We start from the raw sequence: 20,921 nt of genomic DNA, 5'->3' as shown, positions 1-20,921 counted from the left end.
GGTAGGACCATAACAGGAAAGTTATTCATATTCAGAGCTGTGACCTACCAGCCGACACTCTCAAACAAGGCTCGGTGTAACAGTAATCACTCTGACAGCCTTGAGACGAACAGGAAATAACAGGTGTTTTCCTCCTTAATTTTACAACAACATAACCAGGCAAAACTCCATGTTTGCAGTGCGTTTGCTCCCAGGATGGACTTTTTAAACAGGGGGTGCCTCAGTGGGCTTGGGTCAAGCTGCGACTTCTTTGTGAGGGCGAGAAGAAGGAAAAGGAGTTCCACTGACCTGTGGAGGAGAACATAGGTCGTGCCAGGTCGTGGGGGTAAGGGAATCCTGGAAAGACTCCTGGGGCGGGCGGCCGGCTGAACAGGTCGAGCTTCCCGTTCATGTCGAGTTTGTGAGGATCAAGCTGCATCTGCTGCAGGGGTCAACAGACAGGAGTATTAAATGAGCTGCATCATTCCCTACTGCTTGCCTGCATAACACAGCACTCCAGGGACCAATGGGACTCGTTGTCAAATTGTGTTCATAAAGAATTCAGAGTCAGTGCTTGATTAAAATAAATAAATATGAGTCGAGGACAACATCTGTATGCTTTGGACCACTCGCCTCTCATACTCTTGGCTAATGGTACATTACCCATGGTAATCTGCACTGAAAATGGTTTGTTAAGTGTTCTTGTGCTACGCAGAATTACAATAACGTCCTTTCTTGTTCTCTCCATTGTGCTGAAGTCTAATGGCTTTATTGATGAGAGAATACATTTACGGAGAGGAATAAAAAATTGAGAAAGAGATGTCCTCATAAAAAGTATTGCAACATTAAAGCCCCTGAAATGGTACTGAAATAAACTGAAAAACAGAACCATGAGTGCAAAGATGGAAGTGAAAGCATATGAGATTTGAGCACTACAAAACACATTTAAGGCCACATTACCACCCACAGAGGGATCTGTGAGGGCGCAGCACCCCATGTGGACAATCCTGCGAGGGCTATGGAGGATTGCTCTAGCAGTGAACAATAGCACAATTTCCAGCGGGTCACATACACAAAAAAGCCATACAATCCCTTCGTAAGCTCTGCTTCTCCAGAGGAAAAAAAAGTTACAACTCTCCTTGTGTTTGACCTCCTGACTATCACCTGAGCTGCAAGCTCAGCTGGCTTACCTTCATCTTCTGCTGATGGTGGTAGATTTGCCAAGCGATTTGTACATGAACCGCACACCATTTGCCAGGCTTCTGCAATGAGTAGGTGGAAAATGATATCAGTTAGCTCAAAGACCTGGGCATTAACTGAAAATTGAAGATTTGACAGAGAGAGAGAGAAATCGAGAGCGAGAGCGGGAGAAATAAATTGAAACTCTTACTCTTACTGATGTCCTGAAAGGATCTGGTACCTGGAAAACAACAAGCAAACCTGTCCATCAACTCTGCCTAATAACAGGGGCAGGGAAAGTAGCCGCTGAATAAAAATAAGATCTATTTAGAGGGAGTGAGAGTGACACCAGCATACCCGAGGATCTTTCTGCAGGAGAGTGTGAGGTATGGCTCCAGGCCGACCTGCTACGTCTAGGGGATTAGAGGCCTGAGGACAGGACGAGAGGGTTAGAAAGACCAGAAAAAAAATAAACTAAAGAGCCCATAATGAGCTTGATGGAAGGTGATAGTTTAATGTGAGCAAAGTAAACAAAATCCATTCAAATCTATAGAACAGTTTTTCTTGTCAATTAAGTTCTTACTGCCTGGCTTCAATGGTATAACGAGAGTAAAAAAAAACAAAACGTGACAAACTTTATCCAGGGATCCAAAAACAAATCAACGAGGGGCCAAATCTAACAAGCCAATCACGCGCAGACTTTGAGCCAGCGATGCGATCAGCCCCTTTAATCTATCCCAGAGCCATGGGCTGCTGGAACGGCGGCCACTCTCACTCTTTCCTCGCTCGCTCTCTCTCTCTCTCTCTCTCTCTCCCTCCCTCTCTCTCTCCTCTGGCGGCGCCACAGCCTGGAGCCCAGCAGAGCTTAAGGTGCTGAATGGAGGGCCTAACTGCGCTCTAACCATCTGGAGGCCGGCCACAAAAGGTCTTAATGGAGCCGCGGGGGAATAAGGCCAGCGAATTTAGGCCAGCTTTGATTGGTGGCTTACACAGGGTCAGAGGCATTGGGCGTCTGCCAGGGCCCGATCGTCACTCTCCAGCCCCACGGCTGCTTATCTCCCAGTGAGCGGGCTGCTCCACGCAGCTAAAGCCCCCAGCAGCTTAAGGACCTTGTTTGCATAGTCCATTATTGGTTGGGAGAAGGGAGTGGGGGGGGGGGGGGGGGGGGGGGGGGGGGGGGGTAGTAGGGGAGTGGGGGTAGGAGAAGGCGATGCCGTGGCAGATTTATCTGGGGCTGTTTTAGTTCAAATGCAGCTGCTTTCCCTGTACACAGAATGCAAAGTAAAAAAGGGCTTTGGCGCCATTCATGCCTGTAATTCCATGCTCACGATGCAACGCGATGAAAACCTTGAATGGAATGTGGGGAATAGTGTGCGAGTATGCCGTCGTGCCTTGGTTTGTGAAAGTGACTGTGGCCATTTACTAAAAGGGGTACCTGTGGACTTGTGAGTGAGAAAGAGGGCGTGTGTGCAGGCAAGTGTGCTGTATAAACACAAAGGAGGGCCAACCTTAGGCTGGAAGGCTCCTTGCAGTGAACTGAAGGGTCCTGAATGTGGCAGCAGGGGAGGCATCCCAGGCATTGTGGGAGGGTAGGAGGGGAAGAACTGAGGATGGGGACAAACAGAATTAAAAACGTTTCATTCACACAACGGCGACTACATCATGTTAGCAGCTCTCAGCCATTGTATATTTTGACCTCTTATGAAGAAAAACGCACAACGCAGAGGTAACGATGAATGATGTCCTTAACATGACTTGCCGACGAGCTTTTTTTTTATTATTATTATTATTATTATTATTATTATTTTAGATATTGAGAGTACTTACGCTTGAGTGTCGTAAGAAAGGATTGTCCAGCTTTGGAGCGTATTTGTCGAACTGAAAAACAGAAGCAGAAGACAAGAAAAAAAAAAGTCAGATTTGTATTTCCCATCACACTTCTCCAGACAAGCCCCCACCCCCACATAGAACACAACATTTGAAAACGTGGTTGATTTGCATACCAATTGGCATTGGGTTAGAACAGATGAAGCTCAGTATTATCAAATATTCTTCAACAGAGCACACAGACATTAAAGTATTAGACGAGCATCACATGAAAGTAGCCCATATTCTCACGGCAGCTGGCAGTGGCAACCGAGCACTCTGTCAGGTCTCTGAAATACCTGCACCCCTCATGTTGTCTCCCTTTCCACAGATTTATTCATTTGGCACCATTAATCCCCACAACAAAATACACACACACACTCCAGGGACATCCTGCATACTGTGTCTAATTATGCCTGTTTTATGCCACTGATCTTAATAACGGCCTTATCTAGTCTATTCATCACACTTATTTATTAATATCAATCATGTGCTGATTAAATGCAGTGTACTGTGAGCGCTGATGTACTATGTGCTTTAAAAATAGTAATGAAAAGCTAAAAAATATATAACAAGCTCATGATCCATTACGAGCTAAAGGTTGTCAATCAAAATCCACATAAGGCAGTGGTAACCTTGGGAGTTATTTTTTAAACTCCAAGAATGTAGTGCTCCCCAAGGGGCACTTGCATCACTGGTCTTTTGAAAAAGACGAAGGTTCTAATCCACCTGAGGGGGCAGAGGGCTCATGGTGGCTGGAGAGTTTGCTCATCTGGGGGCCGACTGTTTTGAAATGAGCTCTAAAGCTCCTCCTATTGGGGGAGATTTCCTGCGATTTAATGCTAGCTCTCGCGCGCTTCCCTCAAAGGTAAATCAGGCTAATGGAATAATCCCAACTGGAGCGGAGGGGAGCCGGGGAAGGGGCCACGAGAGCTTCACGCAGCGCACGTTTCTTGATTGCAGGGGCCCAAGCACATGCCGCTGGCAGCCGTTCCAACAGGGTCCCCCTCAGAGAGGCTGAGGAGAGGGAGAACCCCCCCCCCCCCTATGTCTGCTTCCATCTATGAATGGAGACTTTGTGTGTCCTACTGCCTGTAAGCCAATACGCGTCTGCTGTTTTTGAGGGGGTTGGGGTGGGGTGAAATGGCGCGGGAGACGAGGTAATTGCAACTGACAGTAACTCATTTATATTACATAAATACACAAACCATTTACAGGCACTTTCTGACTGTGTTTTCACAAAGCCGCCTTGGCAAGCACTGTAGTCTCAGGTTTACATGAGAAGGAAGCAAACGTGGAACAGAGCCTCTGCTGTATGTCTCTGTTGCGTGTGTCTACGCATGTTAGTCTGTGTGTGTGTGTGTGTGTCGTCCAGCTAGGGCTGCCTGTCGGGTGGAAAGACTGTGCCTGTGCACGATCTGTCCGACAGGCCTCCAGTGAAGCAAGGGGCCCTTCACGTCCGCAGCCTAGCCGCGAACTGACACCGTGTGCGCCGGGCGATAATTGCCCCAAATCAAACACAGGGACGCCCTATTGACTAGAGGGGGAAAAACATAACAAAAAAATGCTGAGCTCAGCTTCCGAGCTCATTAAAACCTCGCCATCCCTTCTGAAGCAAGAGGAACTGTTTTATGTTTTACGTTTTACACTCTGGGAGTAATACAGCACGCTTTATGGCTGTCTATAAACCTCATGCTTTGTAATTTACGAGCGCTGTCAGAGATTTATTGTAAACAGCTTTGGATAATTAAAGCTGGATATTTCATCTTTAAACAATTAAGAATATTTCTTTACAGAGACAGTGGGGGGAAAAGTAACTCAGTGTTGCCATTTGGCAAACCAGCTGCCGGAGGGCCGTACGACAATAAACAAATACAGAGGATTCATAATTTCATTAATTACAGCTATTAGCCAAAGGCTGTTGCAGAGTTGAAACGACATTGAGCTCTAAATATGCACATAGCTGGGCCTTTCCAACAGTGCTAACACAGCGCTAAAGTAACCACATTAACAGTATTTGTGCTCTGAACAAGAGGCACCCATTCTTTTTGCTGTGGAAGAAAAAAAGAACACTGGTTAAGTTAAAACACCTTTAACACAACAATGTATTTAGCTATACAGCAAATGTAACATTAAAAGCCTTGCAGAGCCTTTCAGAAATGTGTAGTGTTCGGATATCAACAGAGAAATGACATAACTTGTATTCGAGGCCGAGAGCGATAATCAATGGTCTTTCATCTTGGAAAAAGGTGGGCAATCACACTTTGCTCACAAGGAAAGGGGCAGTGCAAGAGGGCCGATAAGATGTGAGACACGTTGAGATCACACGAACACACACACACACACCCGAGACAGCGCTTCCTGACTTTTGAACACATGGCTGAGTAAGCCGCCGGTCGACAATGCCTTTAGTGTGTTCCTGACTCCTGGGTCATTTCATCCGAGGTCATGACAGAATGGATTATGTCGTATTAGGCCCAGTGCTGAGACAGCACAAGCATGCTTTTCATTACTAAACCTAAATGACTGAATAACATTCTCGGCAGGCCTATTGTGCATTTGCGGATGATGGGTAGACATAACTACGCGCTTCAATTTTCTGATTAAAGCCTGCCAATGCTTGCCCCCTTTGGCGATCCGATGGCAGAGGGCGTGTGGAAGCAATTACGCTTTATCAAAACATTCCCCTCTGTGACGTCATCGCTTTTATCCTTTAAAAAATGAAGTCATTCACGGCGACCTCAGGCTTTGAATTTGTCATTTTTTGGAGCATAGGGACCCGAGTTGAACCACAGTCACGCCACGCACATCTGGTTCTCAGGCCTTTTGTTTCTCTTACAAGGCAGAGGAAATCAATGCGTTCATAAACATTTTAAAGGCTGCCTCATATGAAAGCAATAAAAAATGCAGCTCGCCCTGTTCTGTTCTCCTTTAGCTTGACACAGTGAAACTTGTTGGTTTGTCGACAGAGCAACGAGCTAATTAAGTTAGGTCATAGTTTTTGCTTGCGCCAGCTGCCCTCACTCTTGTGGTGTTGATGAGTGTGTAAAAGATGTTTACAGTGATTAATCTGACATCCAGTCTTCAAACTAACTCGCACAGACCTGGGAACGAATCAGCTCATTGTTGAGTGAGCTCTGCACATAACAACTGACCTCAGCTGAGCTCTTATTAACATCAGCACTGGGCCTTCTCCCTACACTCTCACACTTTAACTAGAAGGCTGGTGTGATGATGAGCTTTCTCTAAACTATTTCAGTGGAAGGGGGTGTTGGAGGCTGTGTGTAGGGGAAAAGGGCGTTGTGGTCACTGAGACATATCGGGGTGGATGTTTGGGCTGGTAGACTGGGTGTGGTCTGGGGGCTTGGTTGTTGATGGTGGGGGTGGGGTGGGGTTGTGCATTTAAGGGGTGTAGGGGAAGTACTGGAGCTTTACTTATCCTCACATTTCTGGCTGGGGTACGCACCATGGGAGGTGCATTGGGCGGAGCAATCATGGCCGCCGGGGGCAAGCCGGCGGGGAATGGCGTGAAGGTGTGCTGGTGGGTGTGTTGGTGCTGGTGCATGTGCTGGTGTTGGTGAAACTCGGCCCTCTGGAGGGATATTTGGGCCAGGGGGGATGCCGAGGGCCCCCTGTTCCGCTCTGAACTCTGAACCAGGAAGCGGTTGTTCAGCTCCTGCCGCAGGAGGTCATGCTCTGCAAGAAAGGAGAGCGAGGGGAAAAAAATGGAAAGAGGGACGGGGGGGAAGAGGGAGACACAAGAAAGGGCACGGGAGCCAGTCAGTCTTAACAACAGCGCCGAGGAAAAGAAGTGAAAAGTAGTCACCTGGCATTCTCTGTTTCTCCAGCTCATGCTGTGAGGGTTTTCTACGTGAGGACTCATTGGTGGTGGTAAGAGAGTTGCCTGTGACAATGTGCCAATCAGAATCCCCGAATGAGGCTGGCAATACATGATTGGTTGGTTGAATGATATCAACAGGCTGGTATCTGAAGACAAGAAAGAACCAAGAGTCATCTCAGCAGAAAACACACACGGTCTGTCCCTCAAGGCCCTGCTTTGAATACCATTCCTACTTCTAAAAGGGCTAACTCTGTGTCAACACACATGTGGACAAGACTCGTGTAAGAGAATTATCTCATTTATAAATTATTATTATTATTATTTATAAATTATGATCACTCTCTTATTCCATTGCACACTTCAAAATATTCAAGGTCAGATTTCTTTACATGTCCTATTACTTCTTTACATACCCTAAAAAGTACAGCATAGTGCACAGTGAAACGAAGTGTATCTGTGATATTGCTATTGATCCCAATGGAAAAGCACTGGGGTGCAGAGGAACTGCAGTAATGTATTGCAATGTGTTGCATTCATTACTGAACTACATTAGGAGATAGGAGTATGAAAATGTACTTACAAATTAAAAATATTCATGAAACTTTTTATGTACTAATGTCCATATATTTTGTAGAAATAATTTATTGTAACCTAGTAGTAAAGTTACACATCTCAACCATCTATTTGGTATCAAACAATGGACCTTACTATATAGACAGTCATATAGCAGATATTGCTTTTCTGCTTTCTAATACTGCTGGATGTAAGTCGCTAGCTAGTTAGCACACTGTAATAATTTGTAATCTGGAGCACTATAGTGGATCTGATTTAATTGGGAGTGGATCTGATTTAACTTGATGTAGTCATTCAATGTAGAGTAGTTTTGTTAAATCGTCTATTCATGGTTCTAAAGTGGGCTGAATGCAAACTCTGTATTTTTAAATTCAATACTGAGACCATTTGGTTTTTATCAGGCCCCGCCTAAATGCACTTACCGGTTCATGGGGTTTAAGGTTTAAAAGACGTACCTTGGGAGAAACTTAGTTACACTATTACATATGCAGGTATAGTATATATTTTATATGCAAAGTTGAAGTTTAGATGCAAAGTTCAAGTCCTTTCACATCAAAGAATATCACAATAATTAGCATTGTATACAATGGGATAAAAGTGGTTAGGATAGCAATAGCATGAGGACCTCATTTTAAGCCACATCATTAGCTGAGCTTCTAGTGCACGAAGCCAGACTCAAATGTTTTCATGACAAAGCCACATTGAAGTGAATTTAAGCCCTTTAATGAGCTTGCAATAAAAACAAGATTTTACAGACGGACATATAACTGTGGTTAGGCCTGATTTTAAAGAGGAAGTTTTATAATTGAGTCACAGCAGGAAAAACTGTTCACATTGTTGATTATGTGGGTTCCTTTGAGCTTTGCTGACTCGCTTGGCTTATTGTGTATATTCTATCCTCCAAAGCCATGTCTTGTGTTATTTTTTTTTACAAAGAACCTAATACGATCACCAAACCATGGCATGTAATACTCTTAGACAAATTACACTAATTCAGCAGATGTATGCAAATATTACTCTCTCACACACAAAAAAAACACTCCAAAGAAGTGCACTTGCATACAATCACCCTGTATGCTTACTTAAAGTCAAAGCTAAGATAATAACTAATTGTTGCTAAACAAAATGTTTGTGCCAACTGATTTTGCTTTTACCCCTTGCTTTAAGTTGGTATAAGTATTTCTAATAATCATTTTCTAAACCTGAAATAATAGACTTACCCTGTAAGGGCACATAATAAAGCCTGGGATAAGCTATGACTGCTAGTGTGTGTGCTAAGTGGTGAGATGACAATCTCCTTACCTGGGTAGGGGGTGCCTGCAGGATGCCCCGGGACCACCAGGCTGTTGGTCGGTAAGGTTGGAGGTGGTGGCAGTGTGGCAGGGGTTGCGAACATGGCCGGATGGCGATGGGCAGGAGAGCGCAGGGAGAAGGGCGAGGTAGAGAGGTTAGCCACAGACTGGTAGTGTAGGCTGGGGTTGGAGGCAGGCAGGCTGTTGAGGTGGGGGGAGGGGGGAAGGTGGTGTTTGGGGAGGGGGAGGCTGGTGCTGACACCACCGGTGTGACTGCTGTGAGAGAGAGAGAGAGAGAGAGAGAGAGAGAGAGAGAGAGAGAGAGAGAGAGAGAGACAAAGAGACAGAAAAGGTAGTTAGCACAGTGCCGGAAGGGACGACTGTAGGTTACCAGAGGGCGGATTGACAGCTGGGCCGCCCACCTGATGTCGTGGAGGTTGTTGTACTGCAGCGAGTGGTGAATGGGGTGGTTATGCAGGGGCCGCGCGTGGTGCTGGGAAGGAGGAACACGAAGCTCCTGTGGCGGGGGGTGGCCCTGGGTCCTGAGAAGTGGCGGGGTGGGGATGCGCGGCGGTGCGGCAACGGCCTCCCTCTTGACGCTCAGCGGAGGCAGAGGCAGAGCCAGAGGCAGAGGCAGGGGCGGAGGCGGGGTGGGCCGCACCCGTGGAGGCGGCGCAGTGGCAGCTGCAGGGGCTGGGGAGCCGGTGGGCGGAGAGGCAGGGGTGGGGCTCGGCGCAGGCGGCGCAAAGGACACCTCGTTGCTCTGCTCCTGGCTGCGCTGGAGGCCTGAGACTTTGGTTGAACTGCAGGTCTTGGACACGTGAATCTCATTCGTCGTCACACCTACACACATCACGCAACACACACACCAAGACAGAGACAAAAAGAAATGCTAAGAAGAAGAACAAAAACAGGGAAACGCAAAGAGGAATTGCACTTGCAGTGGGAGATAAAAAAACGTCATTTTCGAATTCATAAGATTCTGCAAATCATCAGTATGACAGTGTGGTACCAGATGTCTTTCAGAAGCTTTTTTTGGGAGGCGGGCGGGTGTAAGGGGTGATGTCTACTATGGAGGAACATGTGCTATGTATGAACCAAAAAGCTACAAAGATAGGACAGGAAGAAAAAGATGCCTCCACATCTGTCTACTTCCTCAGCCCCCCCCCACTGTATCACCCCTTCCATCTCTCACCCATGGCTCCCTTTTATTTTTCTCCCTAGGTTTTATGAAGTGTTTAATCAGGTCATTTTCATGCTTGACTATAATCAGATGATCCAATTTCTCTGAGCGATCCAGTCAGTATGAATAAATCACACCTAATTAAAGTTAAATGCCGTGCCTATTCAGGGCTTTGCTGAGCACACAATCTGGCATGAAATAATTATGTTTCAATTGTGCTGTGAAAAGAGATCATGGCCCCTTATCACGGCCTTTTGGCGCTCGCCCTCCCCCAGATCTTTCAAGGGATTTCTGAGCTGTTGCCAAGCACTTTGAACCGACGACACTTCCTCGTTCTCAATTTATCTGGGGTCCCTTGCAGCACAAGTAGCTTTTTCGCACACAGGCAGCTCATTGCCTATTCAACTTTGCCTCAGCATGGAATTGTGATGAGAGGGAAGATTATTCTCAAAAAGATTAAACCATAGAGTGGATAGAATTGTCACAGACAAAAAAAATGGAAAAGGTATTTTCACTTCAGAGAGAGAGAGATAGAAAGAAAGAGAGCGAGCGAGATGGATTTGCGGAATAATGACAGTCAAAATAATTCTTCAAGCTAAAGAGACATTTTGTTACATGTTACATTCAATACCTCTTTGGGCTAGAGCACTAATCAGATGCCATGCTGTCTCGAAAGATTGAGTTTTTATACCAAATCGGGCCTTTTTGACAAACACAGATGTGTACTTCAACAGCAACAATACAGGTTATAAAACAAAGCTGAAGAGGGAGATGCCACATGTGAAAGACCAATGAGAACAAGAGAAAAAGCCAGAGAACATCTCAATCAGTGACTCTCATCTACACACTTAGCATAGAGCCTGGGTTTCAGGCATCTCACTACAGCTCCAACTAAATGCTTCCAAAGTCCCAACTCACATTAGCCTCAAACGATGGCTACGGCCAGCTGCTAAAAGCCGGGGAGAGTTAAATGCAAAAGCTTTTAACAGAATATCCCAAGGCTTAATAGAGCCTACTTAATCTTTCAAGGGTTCTAACACCAATAAATGGGTGATGAAAAGCTATGCTGAGGTTTTAAACTTGTCTCCCCCCCTTGCCTTTTGAAAGAAAATATAACCAGGATAGGTGTCAGAAAAGCAATGAATTTATGTCGTGAAATAGAGTGCTATACCAGGTTAAAATAAAAGTCTGGTGTAGGGCTCTGCTTTCAATAAAAAGGAAAAGACAGGGAGGAGGGTAAAAAGGGGAATATTCTCAGTTTAATGTCACCCATCGCTGACGTTACCTAGGAAACCGAGTTCCTAGACACATTGTGTTTGGCCAGCCCTTAGTATGAGGCCGGCCACTGGATGAGTAGGGCAACGCTACTTAGGGGCAGAATGAGCTAGGGGGTTATCTTAATGATGATTCTAATGGGATATAATGGTTGCGGCAAGTGCAGCGCGATTGGACGAGCCCACCTCTCATTAAACTGGCCCGACAGGCGCGGGGGCAGCCCTGTCAGTGGCCTTCCTACGGCATGTAATGAGGAGCAGTCATGATTGATTGGAATGTGACCCTAATCAGCATCGAGGAAATGCAACACAATCCCAATTACCTTCAGAATTCCTGCCGACAGCGTCAAAGTGCCACTGCGGACTGTCAAGATTCAGATGAGGTTTGAAATATGGGCACATCGGAGCCAAGGCGGAAGAGGAAATGAAGTCCTAATACATGTCTATGTGGCAAGACAAGTTATGTCAAAACCAGTCTTGCTTGTTGTCTCCTCCTATTAGTGACTGAATTGGTACAATGTGACAGTGATAAACACCAACTGTATGGAATCTAGTTATTGAATATGTTGATAAATTATGCCCTGCTACTAGCTGTTAGCGAGCAATTTAAAGAATTTAAAGCAAATTGGTGGCCAAAAACTTTTGTTTTGTGGTTGACGCAATGGCCCCACAACTCAAAGATGCCATGAACCATGTGTCATTGGCAACCTGTTTCTGCAAGTCAAAAAAAAAAAAAAAAATGACCGTGTTGACCTGAAAAGATTTTTCAGCAATAATAGACAGGAGGAAGACAGCTGGAATGCCAAGCTACTTTCCTTTGTCATTCTTTCAGTCTGTCACAGTGTCCCAAAGCTGCCTCAAGGTACAATAATTCAGTGCTCTAGGACATTATATGTCTTCCAGGCTTCATCAAACTAATTGTGTCCTACTCCTGGGTGCAGAGTTAATGCACAGCTACCAGCAAGCCACCTACATATAAGCTGAGAGAACATGACCTCGAGCCACAGAAACAGATGTTACGGGTAATTTTCTACAAAGAGCTTTAAAACAGAGAGGCATGGGGGACAAACGGGAGGGCAGTATGGCACTAAAACCCCTGATGGGTCTGTGACAGAGGAGAGAATGACACTCCCTTGGGGGGAGTCGGCATCCCTGTTCACCAGATGACACTTCACTTGAGTATTGATTTTTTTTTCTCCCCCATCTCCTTCCCCGACTGCTTTTGTTATCCCAGTTGTTCTGCTTTCACTCCAGGGATATGGCCTTCCTCCACTTGTGGGCCCAGCATGACACAGTCTGTGAGGGGGACATGTTCCAGCCCCGGCAGACCTCTTTCCAGGGCGCCCCTGTGACTGATGTTTCTAGAGGGGCCTCAGGCGACCCCTGTGTCCTCCCACAGCTGTCCCCCCTCTCTAATACCCTTCACATCTGACCCCGTTTTGGGGGGAACGATGACGATGAGGAGGATCGTCCATTTGGAACATCTGGAGGGCTGGCGCCTCCCCGTAGCCCGGCACCATGATGAAAGAGCCAGCAGATGGTCCGCCGTGCCAGAAACTAGCCGTCTCACCTTGCTACAGTCCATCCGTCTTCACAGCCGCCATAACACCCTGCCCATTTCTTGCTAGTTTTCAAAACACATTATTTCAGCTGCGCTATCAAATTTTTACGCATGCATCCTATTTGCACTATTTGATATTTTTCCAAGGCAGTGTTAAGCGTTTCCATTAGTGAGGCTCCTGCCGGCGCATGCCTGCACCCCTCTGGTAACGCGATTAGCTTCTTTGCCTCAACGCTCCCCCCAATTTGTCAACTGAAATGATCTGAGGACTCAGGGCCGCCGATGCAAATGAGGCATGCCTGTGATATACCTGGCCTACAGTGCCACTGCAAACTGTGCTTATGTTGGTAAAACGGCATGCAAATGGCATTTTAAGATTAGACATCTGGGTATGTAAATCACTGCAGTGTCCGGAGGGGCTTCGGCAGCCTACCGCGGCGCGAAAAAGAAGCCAGCCACTGGGTGTTCTCATTTACAAGGCAAACGCTGCGGTCTCCTCGCATCAGCGCACTGCCAGAACATAAACAGAAACGTTCACAAAAAAAAGGGAGGGAGGGAAAGGGGGGGGGGGGGAACTAAATAAATAAATAAAAAAAAGAAGAAGAAGCCTGTGTCTTGAAAGACTGAGCAGAGAAACGCATATGGCATGGAACACAGAACCCCTTCATCTTCTCCCTGACTTGGCTCGGATGTGACTAGGGCCCCGCCTATCCTTGCGAGAGAAACATATGAAGTTGTGCGTTTGACTATTTCAACAACTGCTCTGCACCAGTATGTAATTTATGACTGGTTGGGTTATTTTTCTTATTTGAAAAAAACAGATGACTAAAACAGACATTGGCTATGTGCAAATCACGGTCCGGTAAATCAACACTTCCATAGCCATAGCCATCAGGCGTTGTAAAGTGAGAGTGCATGCTTAAAAAAGCTGTGTGATTTTGGAAGACGATGAATGTCAGAGTGCGCCGTCAACAAATTGCCGGGCTAATCATCAAATCAAAGTCACACTGTAAGGCAGGCAAGCAGGTTTGTTTGCCTCAAACAATATCACCGCAAGCGTTTCTGTTTTCCTTTAGAAACAGGTTTGAGCTGCCGTCTACCCGTATATGAAGTTTATGAAATGAGAAAGGCGACAGGACAAGGCAACCAGAATAATGCAAGGAGGCTGGGGGACAGCTGGCATGCTTCAATTAGTTATTTTCACCGCAGCTGACAAAAGGACGACATGGCAACAGAATGCAAAGGGTGTTAAGCTGTAACACGTTTGCTGTCAAAGCCTACACATAAATTGTGAACACCTAATGTTCATTTCTGAGAGCTAGCAGCTTTGCCCGCTATGAATCAGTGTTGTCTCATGCTGGGCCAGGATTCAAACCGTGGCCATATGGCACCGGCAGCATATGCCACCCTCTCTCTCTCTTGTGGCACATGTGATTGTTGACGGACGGGACTGCAGACTCAAATCGGCTGGCTTACGTATGTGTGCCCCTGCTGACTGGACTAATCTGGGTGGGTCCCTGTGGTTAAGAGCCATTTGTCCAGGGGGCGGGCGGACACACACACACACACACACACACACACACACACAGTTCCAGATTGCAAATCTTTTTTGTCTCCCCACCAGAGATAGCTGTTCCCAGCCAGGGTGGAGTGTGAGTGTGAGTGTGGAGTATCTGCTTTTTTGTGCCTTGTCCCAGTTCCTCGCTGGAGAGTGGTTCTGGCTGCCTCCTGATTCATCCTTGGACCCCGTGGTCATTTGCGGTCATCGTTATGGGGCTTTATTGCTGCAAAGCTGGAGATCTTTGTGCGTCCGCAGAGACCTATAGAGAACCACAGTCCAGCCGCTCGGCTGACACCACCCAGCCTTAAACCTGGAATGTGACCCTGTTCACAAGCTGAATTGACCCGTGGTGGATACGGCCAACCTGAAGACTACAGCCCAGCTCCGGGGGAAGTGCGGTGAACTTGACAGGGTTGTAGCTGGTGGTGGTGGCGGGGGACCAGGAAGCATTTCAAACCCCTCTGAAAATCATTTGTGTGGAGCTGCAGCTCACAAAAGCCTTATCATTCCATTAATTAGTGCGAATTGCTCACCCACCGGACTGGAGAGCCGCAGCGGCAGCTGTCTCGATTGATTACGGCAGAGGACGCGGCGCCGCAATTATCTAGATGACTGGAGACAACGGCTGCCACATCTAATAAAGCCCGCTGCTCCTGTTTGCCATCGCGGCAGTAGAGGAGGCGCAGGGGCTGCGCTGTTGCGCTCTGCTCCTGTAAAGATACCTCCAAGACCCTTTCAGTATCCCTCCACGGGGCTCCGCGACGCTCAATATGGGCAATAATTCTTTAGCAGCGTGTCAGCTTTATTCAGCTAGCATAATGCCCTCCCGATTTCAACAATACTTCTTTGTTGCCCGGCAGGAAAGCATCCTCTATTAGGACTGCCAGCTGCTTGCACCAAGATTTACAAGCTATTGACGAAAGGCGAAGAAAAAAAAAAGAAGAAAAATGGGGGACAAAAGAGGAAAACAAGAGAGACAAGAATGCCATCGAATGTTAAGGCTGACAAGATCTTTCACAAATATTTTTGGGGGGTGATAAAATGTAGATACAGGCACTCAAACAGGCCCCTTCAAGCATGAGCCTGCATGCCGCTAAGTGGATATATAATATTATCTTTTGGTGACTAACTGATTATTTCACAATGGAAAGAAATGGCTGACTGGAAATCCTTCAACAGCCCAAGTGGCTCGACACCAAAACTGCATGTTTCTCTTCCCACTAAATTCTCCAGTTCACTACCTGCTATTGCAATCTTCCTCACCCCCTTCAGAGGCCCGGCAACAATCGAGCTTAACAGCTTCTCACTATTTGTCACACATCATTCACTGTTGTGACATTTGCGAGCATAGCGCTGGACGACCATGAAGGAACAGCATCAATGTTTTGGGTTGGATCTGGTTTCTTGAAGCGTTTTGTCAGGCTTTCCCCCCTCTCCTTTCTCATTTGTTGATATGGGCCCGGCTGGCTTTTGTTCAGTCACTAAGGAATTAAATCTGATTTTGTCCTTCCACTCAACCACTACATAGCAACAAGAATCTCATTACATGTTTACATTCTTGATAAATATCCCTTTGAGAAACATTAACCGGGGCGAAATGCACAGAGTATGAAAAATGCGGCTGATTAAAGTTGACATTAAAAAGGCCATTAAGCGGAAGAAAGTGTAACAGATAAGAAAGTCAACACAGTAGCGAAGCAAATACTGCAAAGGACGAAAAAACTGTAGCACAGTCTCATTTAAAATCATCTCACATACCACACATGCCTAACACATAGACCTCGCATGTGTGTATCGAGGTGATTAATCCGGACCTTATCGGATTTGTTTGTGTAACTTTCTGCCGTTCTCATACTCTTTTGATCAGCGCTGCCCTTGAATGCGGGGGCCCTGTGAGAGTCAGTTAATGGCTCATTTCTCATAGATGCATTCCCCTTGGTCAGTCAAATTCTTCACAGATGTCTACAGTACATTGTTACACTACACTGTACTAATGCACATGAAGGCAATGCAACAAGTTCTTGTGATTTCTTCTTCATTAAGGCTGGAATTTGAGTTTTAACGTATACGGTCAAAAGACGTCAACATAATTGTAAAACAAGAACCGAGTGAATAGTAAGGTTATGAACTTCACGGTCATGATGTTCTGTAAAAAAGGCAAAGATAGAGATGCCTTATCAGTGAAATTCCTTTCATGCAAGTCTTTAAATTTAAAAGAAACACAGAGAGGGCATTCATTATGTTATCACAGGTATGTAGGGTACACACCTCTATACAGCTTTGACTTCTGAAACCTTCAAACTATGAACAAGCAGCCAAGGAAGTTTGGTCCTCTGTGTCTACACTCAGATAAAAATACTGTTTGCAGCAACAAATGACTTGTGCGCTACCTTTAAGAACCAACACACGAGTATTTGGAAATGGCTTAACAGACCTTTTCATGTGGTTGTCAACTGGATTATAACACAAAGCCCTCACATTCTTAACCGACCAGCATGCCTCAAGGCTTTCACAAACAAAAAGAACGACAGAGAGAGAGAGAGATAGAGAGAGAGGGGTGGGAGGAGAAAAAAAAAACCTCTCCAAGGAGGAAGAGCGGACACGGATATATCAGGTTAGCAAACATTCTTGGTGCTTCTAGGCACCCAATCCATCATCCTTGATTAGGGAGTGCTATTGAGGATTGCGGGGGATAAGAGGGGCCATGCAGGAGAGCCAGAGAGAGGGCAGCTGAGAAGGGAGGTGAGCGACGGAGGATGGGGGCGAGCAGAGGGCAGAGTCATGTCAGGAAAACAAATGGAGACGAGGCCCGTTCACTGACCTGAGGGCCTGCCTTCTCACACAAGAGCTTATGTCTCCACACATACCTAGCCTCTCGACGAAAACATGCCGACGCATACACGTGTGGACACATGCGCTTTCTACACACACTCACAAGCAAATACACGCTACACGCTACACACACACACACACACACACGCTACACACACACACACTACACACACACACGCTACACACACACACGCACGCTACACACACACACACACACACACACACACACACACACAATCAGTCTTGCACAGTCAAAAGCCCTATCCAACAAGGCCCAAAGATTTGGGTCAGCCCTCCTGGCATAAAGTGGGCATTGTTTGTTTGTTGGGCCTGACCGTGCGCTTACACTTCATTTCACAGGCTGTAGAGCGGAGCAGACAAAATGACAACAGTGTGACAAGTGGTGCTCAAGTCTGCCGAGGTCAGGTAGAATACAAAACCAGCATGGTATTAAAAGCAGTGCACTTCCTTTTTCATTTATCACACTGAAAAGGGTACATCTTTTTCCGCATTACACGCACTGCGTGTCAAAATGTGAAGCCATGGAAATGCTGGTTAAACTCCAAAACATTGGCAAAGATATACTCCAGACATACAAATCAATGCAGTGAGGTACTGAAACGGTGGCTGCAGAATTGGATTGGAAGGGAGCAACTGCTTCATCTCCACACCCTGGCAGACGACACCACCGCGTGTAAATGTCCCTGTTACGAGCGACACACTTGGCGAGTGTGTGTTTTTTGAACGGATTTTTAAAAGGGGAGCCACAGATGGTCTTTTCTTGCTGAGGACCTGGTTCACCGTACTTCACTTCTGACCGCACCTGCTGCAGGAGCAGCCCTGCGCGACGCCAGGGCCCTGGGTGGCTAATGTACTGTGCCGTCACTGATGGGATCTCCGGGGCTCTTTGGCACTTGTCTTCATTCACACAGACCACCACACAATCATGCGCCCGGCCCCCTCAAAATGAAGCATGTCCACATCTTCAAGATGAAAGGCTCCAGGACACACATGGCATTTATCGGAAATCCATGTGAGGCCGCAGTATCGAGAGTCAAAGGAAATCTGAACAAATATAGATTGACTATACATTTTTGTACAAGCTGCAGTACAACCAGCAATTCCTTCAACACTAAGACTCTTTGATAACATACTTCTGCGTAAGTATAGGATGGAATTACGTTCCATGAGCCCATTTTGGCAGATACGAACAGTAGGGTTTGTATTTTTTTTATTTAATTTTTTTAAAACTTTTTTCCTTGCAGGCCACAAATCTCTCCTGGTGAGATGCTACTCCAACCCCCCTCCTCTGCTTTGGTCCAAGTCCACGAAAAGCAAATACGGCTGGAAAACAGCCTTGCACTCTTCCCCTCCATCCGCAGCAGCACTAGAATAACAGCCTCGCCGCTTGGATCCCTCGTTTGGATGGGAGCACTTTGGTTAGGAGACCATTAAGAGGCCTGTCTTCAACCCAGCATGGGGAATACGTCGGTAGCCAAAAACAACACCCAAACAGATGACCGTTTGATTAATAGAGGACCACACTGGGAAGGGTATTTTTTTCCGCAAAGATGGGGCCCATGTCTGACCATATTAATTCACATCTTAGCTAAACACTGAAGGATTAATGACATGGTTATGATATGGTTTTGGAACAACCTCCTCTTGTAGCAGTAAATATCTCATGACTTATTTCGGCATGTGCTGATTTTGTGGGTATTACCGAAACCTTTTAGAATGAAACCAAACGCGCATGGAAAAACAGAAACCAAAAACAACCCTAAGCATGCAAGCTGAACCCTAATGTGTCATGTAAATGATACAATATGATTTGTGCAATTCTTATTTTGCAATATAATGAAATATTTTTTTGGTTTTCATTCAATAAAAAACAATTTGCAATGAGTCCGTCTGACAGTGTTAAGGTTTTGAATTGTAGACAATGTGCAAACACAGAATTTGGATACTGGCTGAGCCAACGAATCAATCTGAACTGACTTCAACTGCTCATTTGTATAACTGAAATGGCTGCACAAGCGCAGCAAACCCCTTCAGTTTCTCAAAACAAACAAACAAAAAATATAATTGTAGGGAAAAATACTACTACTATATTTTTTACATTACCAGATTTCGGAGTAGTGCTCAGAGTTCAAACTCATTTAAAAGTATTCAACATATGAAACAGAGCTTGCATGCTGTTTGCGGTCCAAGAATTCTAATCATTTACTTCTGTTCTGTACTTGGCAGCGAGCTTCTAAGCTTTACGTCCATTTGAACTCCATCCCACAAAGTAGAATCCATCACAAGCGTGTTTGCAATATCCATCTAGTCCATCGCGTCTTCCTTGCCAGCGTCTGAACTTTATCCAAGCTGCATGTTTGGCCACAAGCGCCTGCCATCTGGCTTTACCACTGAACGTAACAACCTCTTCTGCAAAAAAACATGGGCTCTGACTGCATAACACAGAAGAGTAGACACTAAAAAACAGGTCTGGGATTGTCTTCAGAAAGATGCAGAAAACTCCTGTGGTGGCCAAAGGGAACATAATAAATATACAGCGCGTAGCTAGAAAACAAAAACCTAAAAAATACAAATAAAATGCCAACAAAATTAACTGGTATGTGATGCATTAGTATAAGAAATCGTTTGTCCTGTAAATAAACATGCAGTTGCAAATCCCCCATGAAATCTACAGGCAATATAATATTTCCACTGCCTTGGCTGTAACAAGGAAATCTATCCCTTAGGTCCGTGTCTCCTCTGGTTTCTGTCTTATAAGTTGGTCTCTGAGCCACAGTGGGGAGAGGGGTAATCTCCCAAGGACTCCCTCCCCTCATCAGCAAGCGTCTGATCCTGAGGTTGGCATATGACAGGTTGGGAGAGGGCCCAGGGTGTTTCACAGGGGGCCCGGGGCTTAGTGCATCCAGCTTCGGGTAAGCCTGCAGCAAGGCGGGCCCCTGCTCGACAGCTGCCAGAGACATAATGAATTCACTTCAGACACCCGCAGACACTCGCCACCACTGTTCCAAATGAACGCTTGCCGAAAACCATCCAAAACACTGGGGGGCGGTGGAGGGGGGTGCGGTGTGGTGTGGTGGTGGGGGCCGGGGGGGGAGAAAGACAGACTGCACATCTTAGACCATTTTAGTGTGTTTGGATGAGAGCCGCTCATCGGCAAACAGTCCCGTTTCACAAACTGCTTCCCAGAGCAGGTTCATCACTGGCGGATCTAACCCCGATGCCTCCGCAAATAGAAATGTCAGACGTGGCGCACCGAGTGTCACCTTGGGGTCAGAGCTACGGGGGAGGAGGAAAGCACATCTGGTCTTGTGATTTGTTGTGCGATGCGACTGATGGGAGAAGTTCACACACGGGAGGTGTCAAGGTCGATGGAATCACGCAGCAGGTAAATAAATAAATGGGGAAACAGGAAAAACAGAAGAGCTTTCATTTAACCCGTCGCTGGGTCCTTTCACCTAAAGGCTGCATCTCACTGGCAAAGACACACAGTGTGATCAGGATAATCCATGACAGTGTATCTTACTATTAATGATTTCCTTTGAAGACATACGGTGTCAGGCAATAACAAATATAGGTGCTAGCATTTTAAGTTTTCCATTATAAATTTGGTAAGGTACAATTAGGTGACGTGCTGATCCTCGGGGTCAGTGGTGAATGTCTGTTCTAGCTATTGTCCTGGGGTGCTGTTAAATGCCTTGTAAACCAGAGGGAAGCTGACCAAGCCAGCCGTCTCAATAGAACCTCCACTTTAAGGTTAGC

The 20,921-nt window shown here is 46.1% G+C and overlaps 1 protein-coding gene across 8 annotated transcripts in view; it reads right to left on the bottom strand.

The window, feature by feature from the left end:
* fbrsl1 (fibrosin-like 1) overlaps positions 1–20,921 on the bottom strand; it is a 232,000-nt gene that overhangs the window by 6,058 nt on the left and 205,021 nt on the right. For 5 of the 8 annotated variants that reach the window (XM_031570371.2, XM_031570375.2, XM_031570376.2 and 2 more), the window contains 9 exons: positions 9,153–9,573; positions 8,741–9,006; positions 6,470–6,720; positions 2,986–3,036; positions 2,667–2,762; positions 1,516–1,587; positions 1,370–1,399; positions 1,170–1,241; positions 289–421 (listed from right to left, as the gene is read on the bottom strand). In XM_031570371.2, coding sequence (XP_031426231.1) covers positions 289–421; positions 1,170–1,241; positions 1,370–1,399; positions 1,516–1,587; positions 2,667–2,762; positions 2,986–3,036; positions 6,470–6,720; positions 8,741–9,006; positions 9,153–9,573 — 1,392 coding nt within the window. Of the gene's footprint in view, positions 1–288; positions 422–1,169; positions 1,242–1,369; positions 1,400–1,515; positions 1,588–2,666; positions 2,763–2,985; positions 3,037–6,469; positions 6,721–6,850; positions 7,012–8,740; positions 9,007–9,152; positions 9,574–20,921 lie in introns of all 8 variants that reach the window. The other 3 variants (XM_031570377.2, XM_031570373.2, XM_031570374.2) reach the window with 3 other exon arrangements.

The sequence above is a fragment of the Clupea harengus genome, chromosome 7, assembly GCF_900700415.2.
Source record: "Clupea harengus chromosome 7, Ch_v2.0.2, whole genome shotgun sequence".
Classification (NCBI taxonomy): domain Eukaryota; kingdom Metazoa; phylum Chordata; class Actinopteri; order Clupeiformes; family Clupeidae; genus Clupea; species Clupea harengus.
This window is presented reverse-complemented; position numbering and strand designations above follow the sequence as displayed.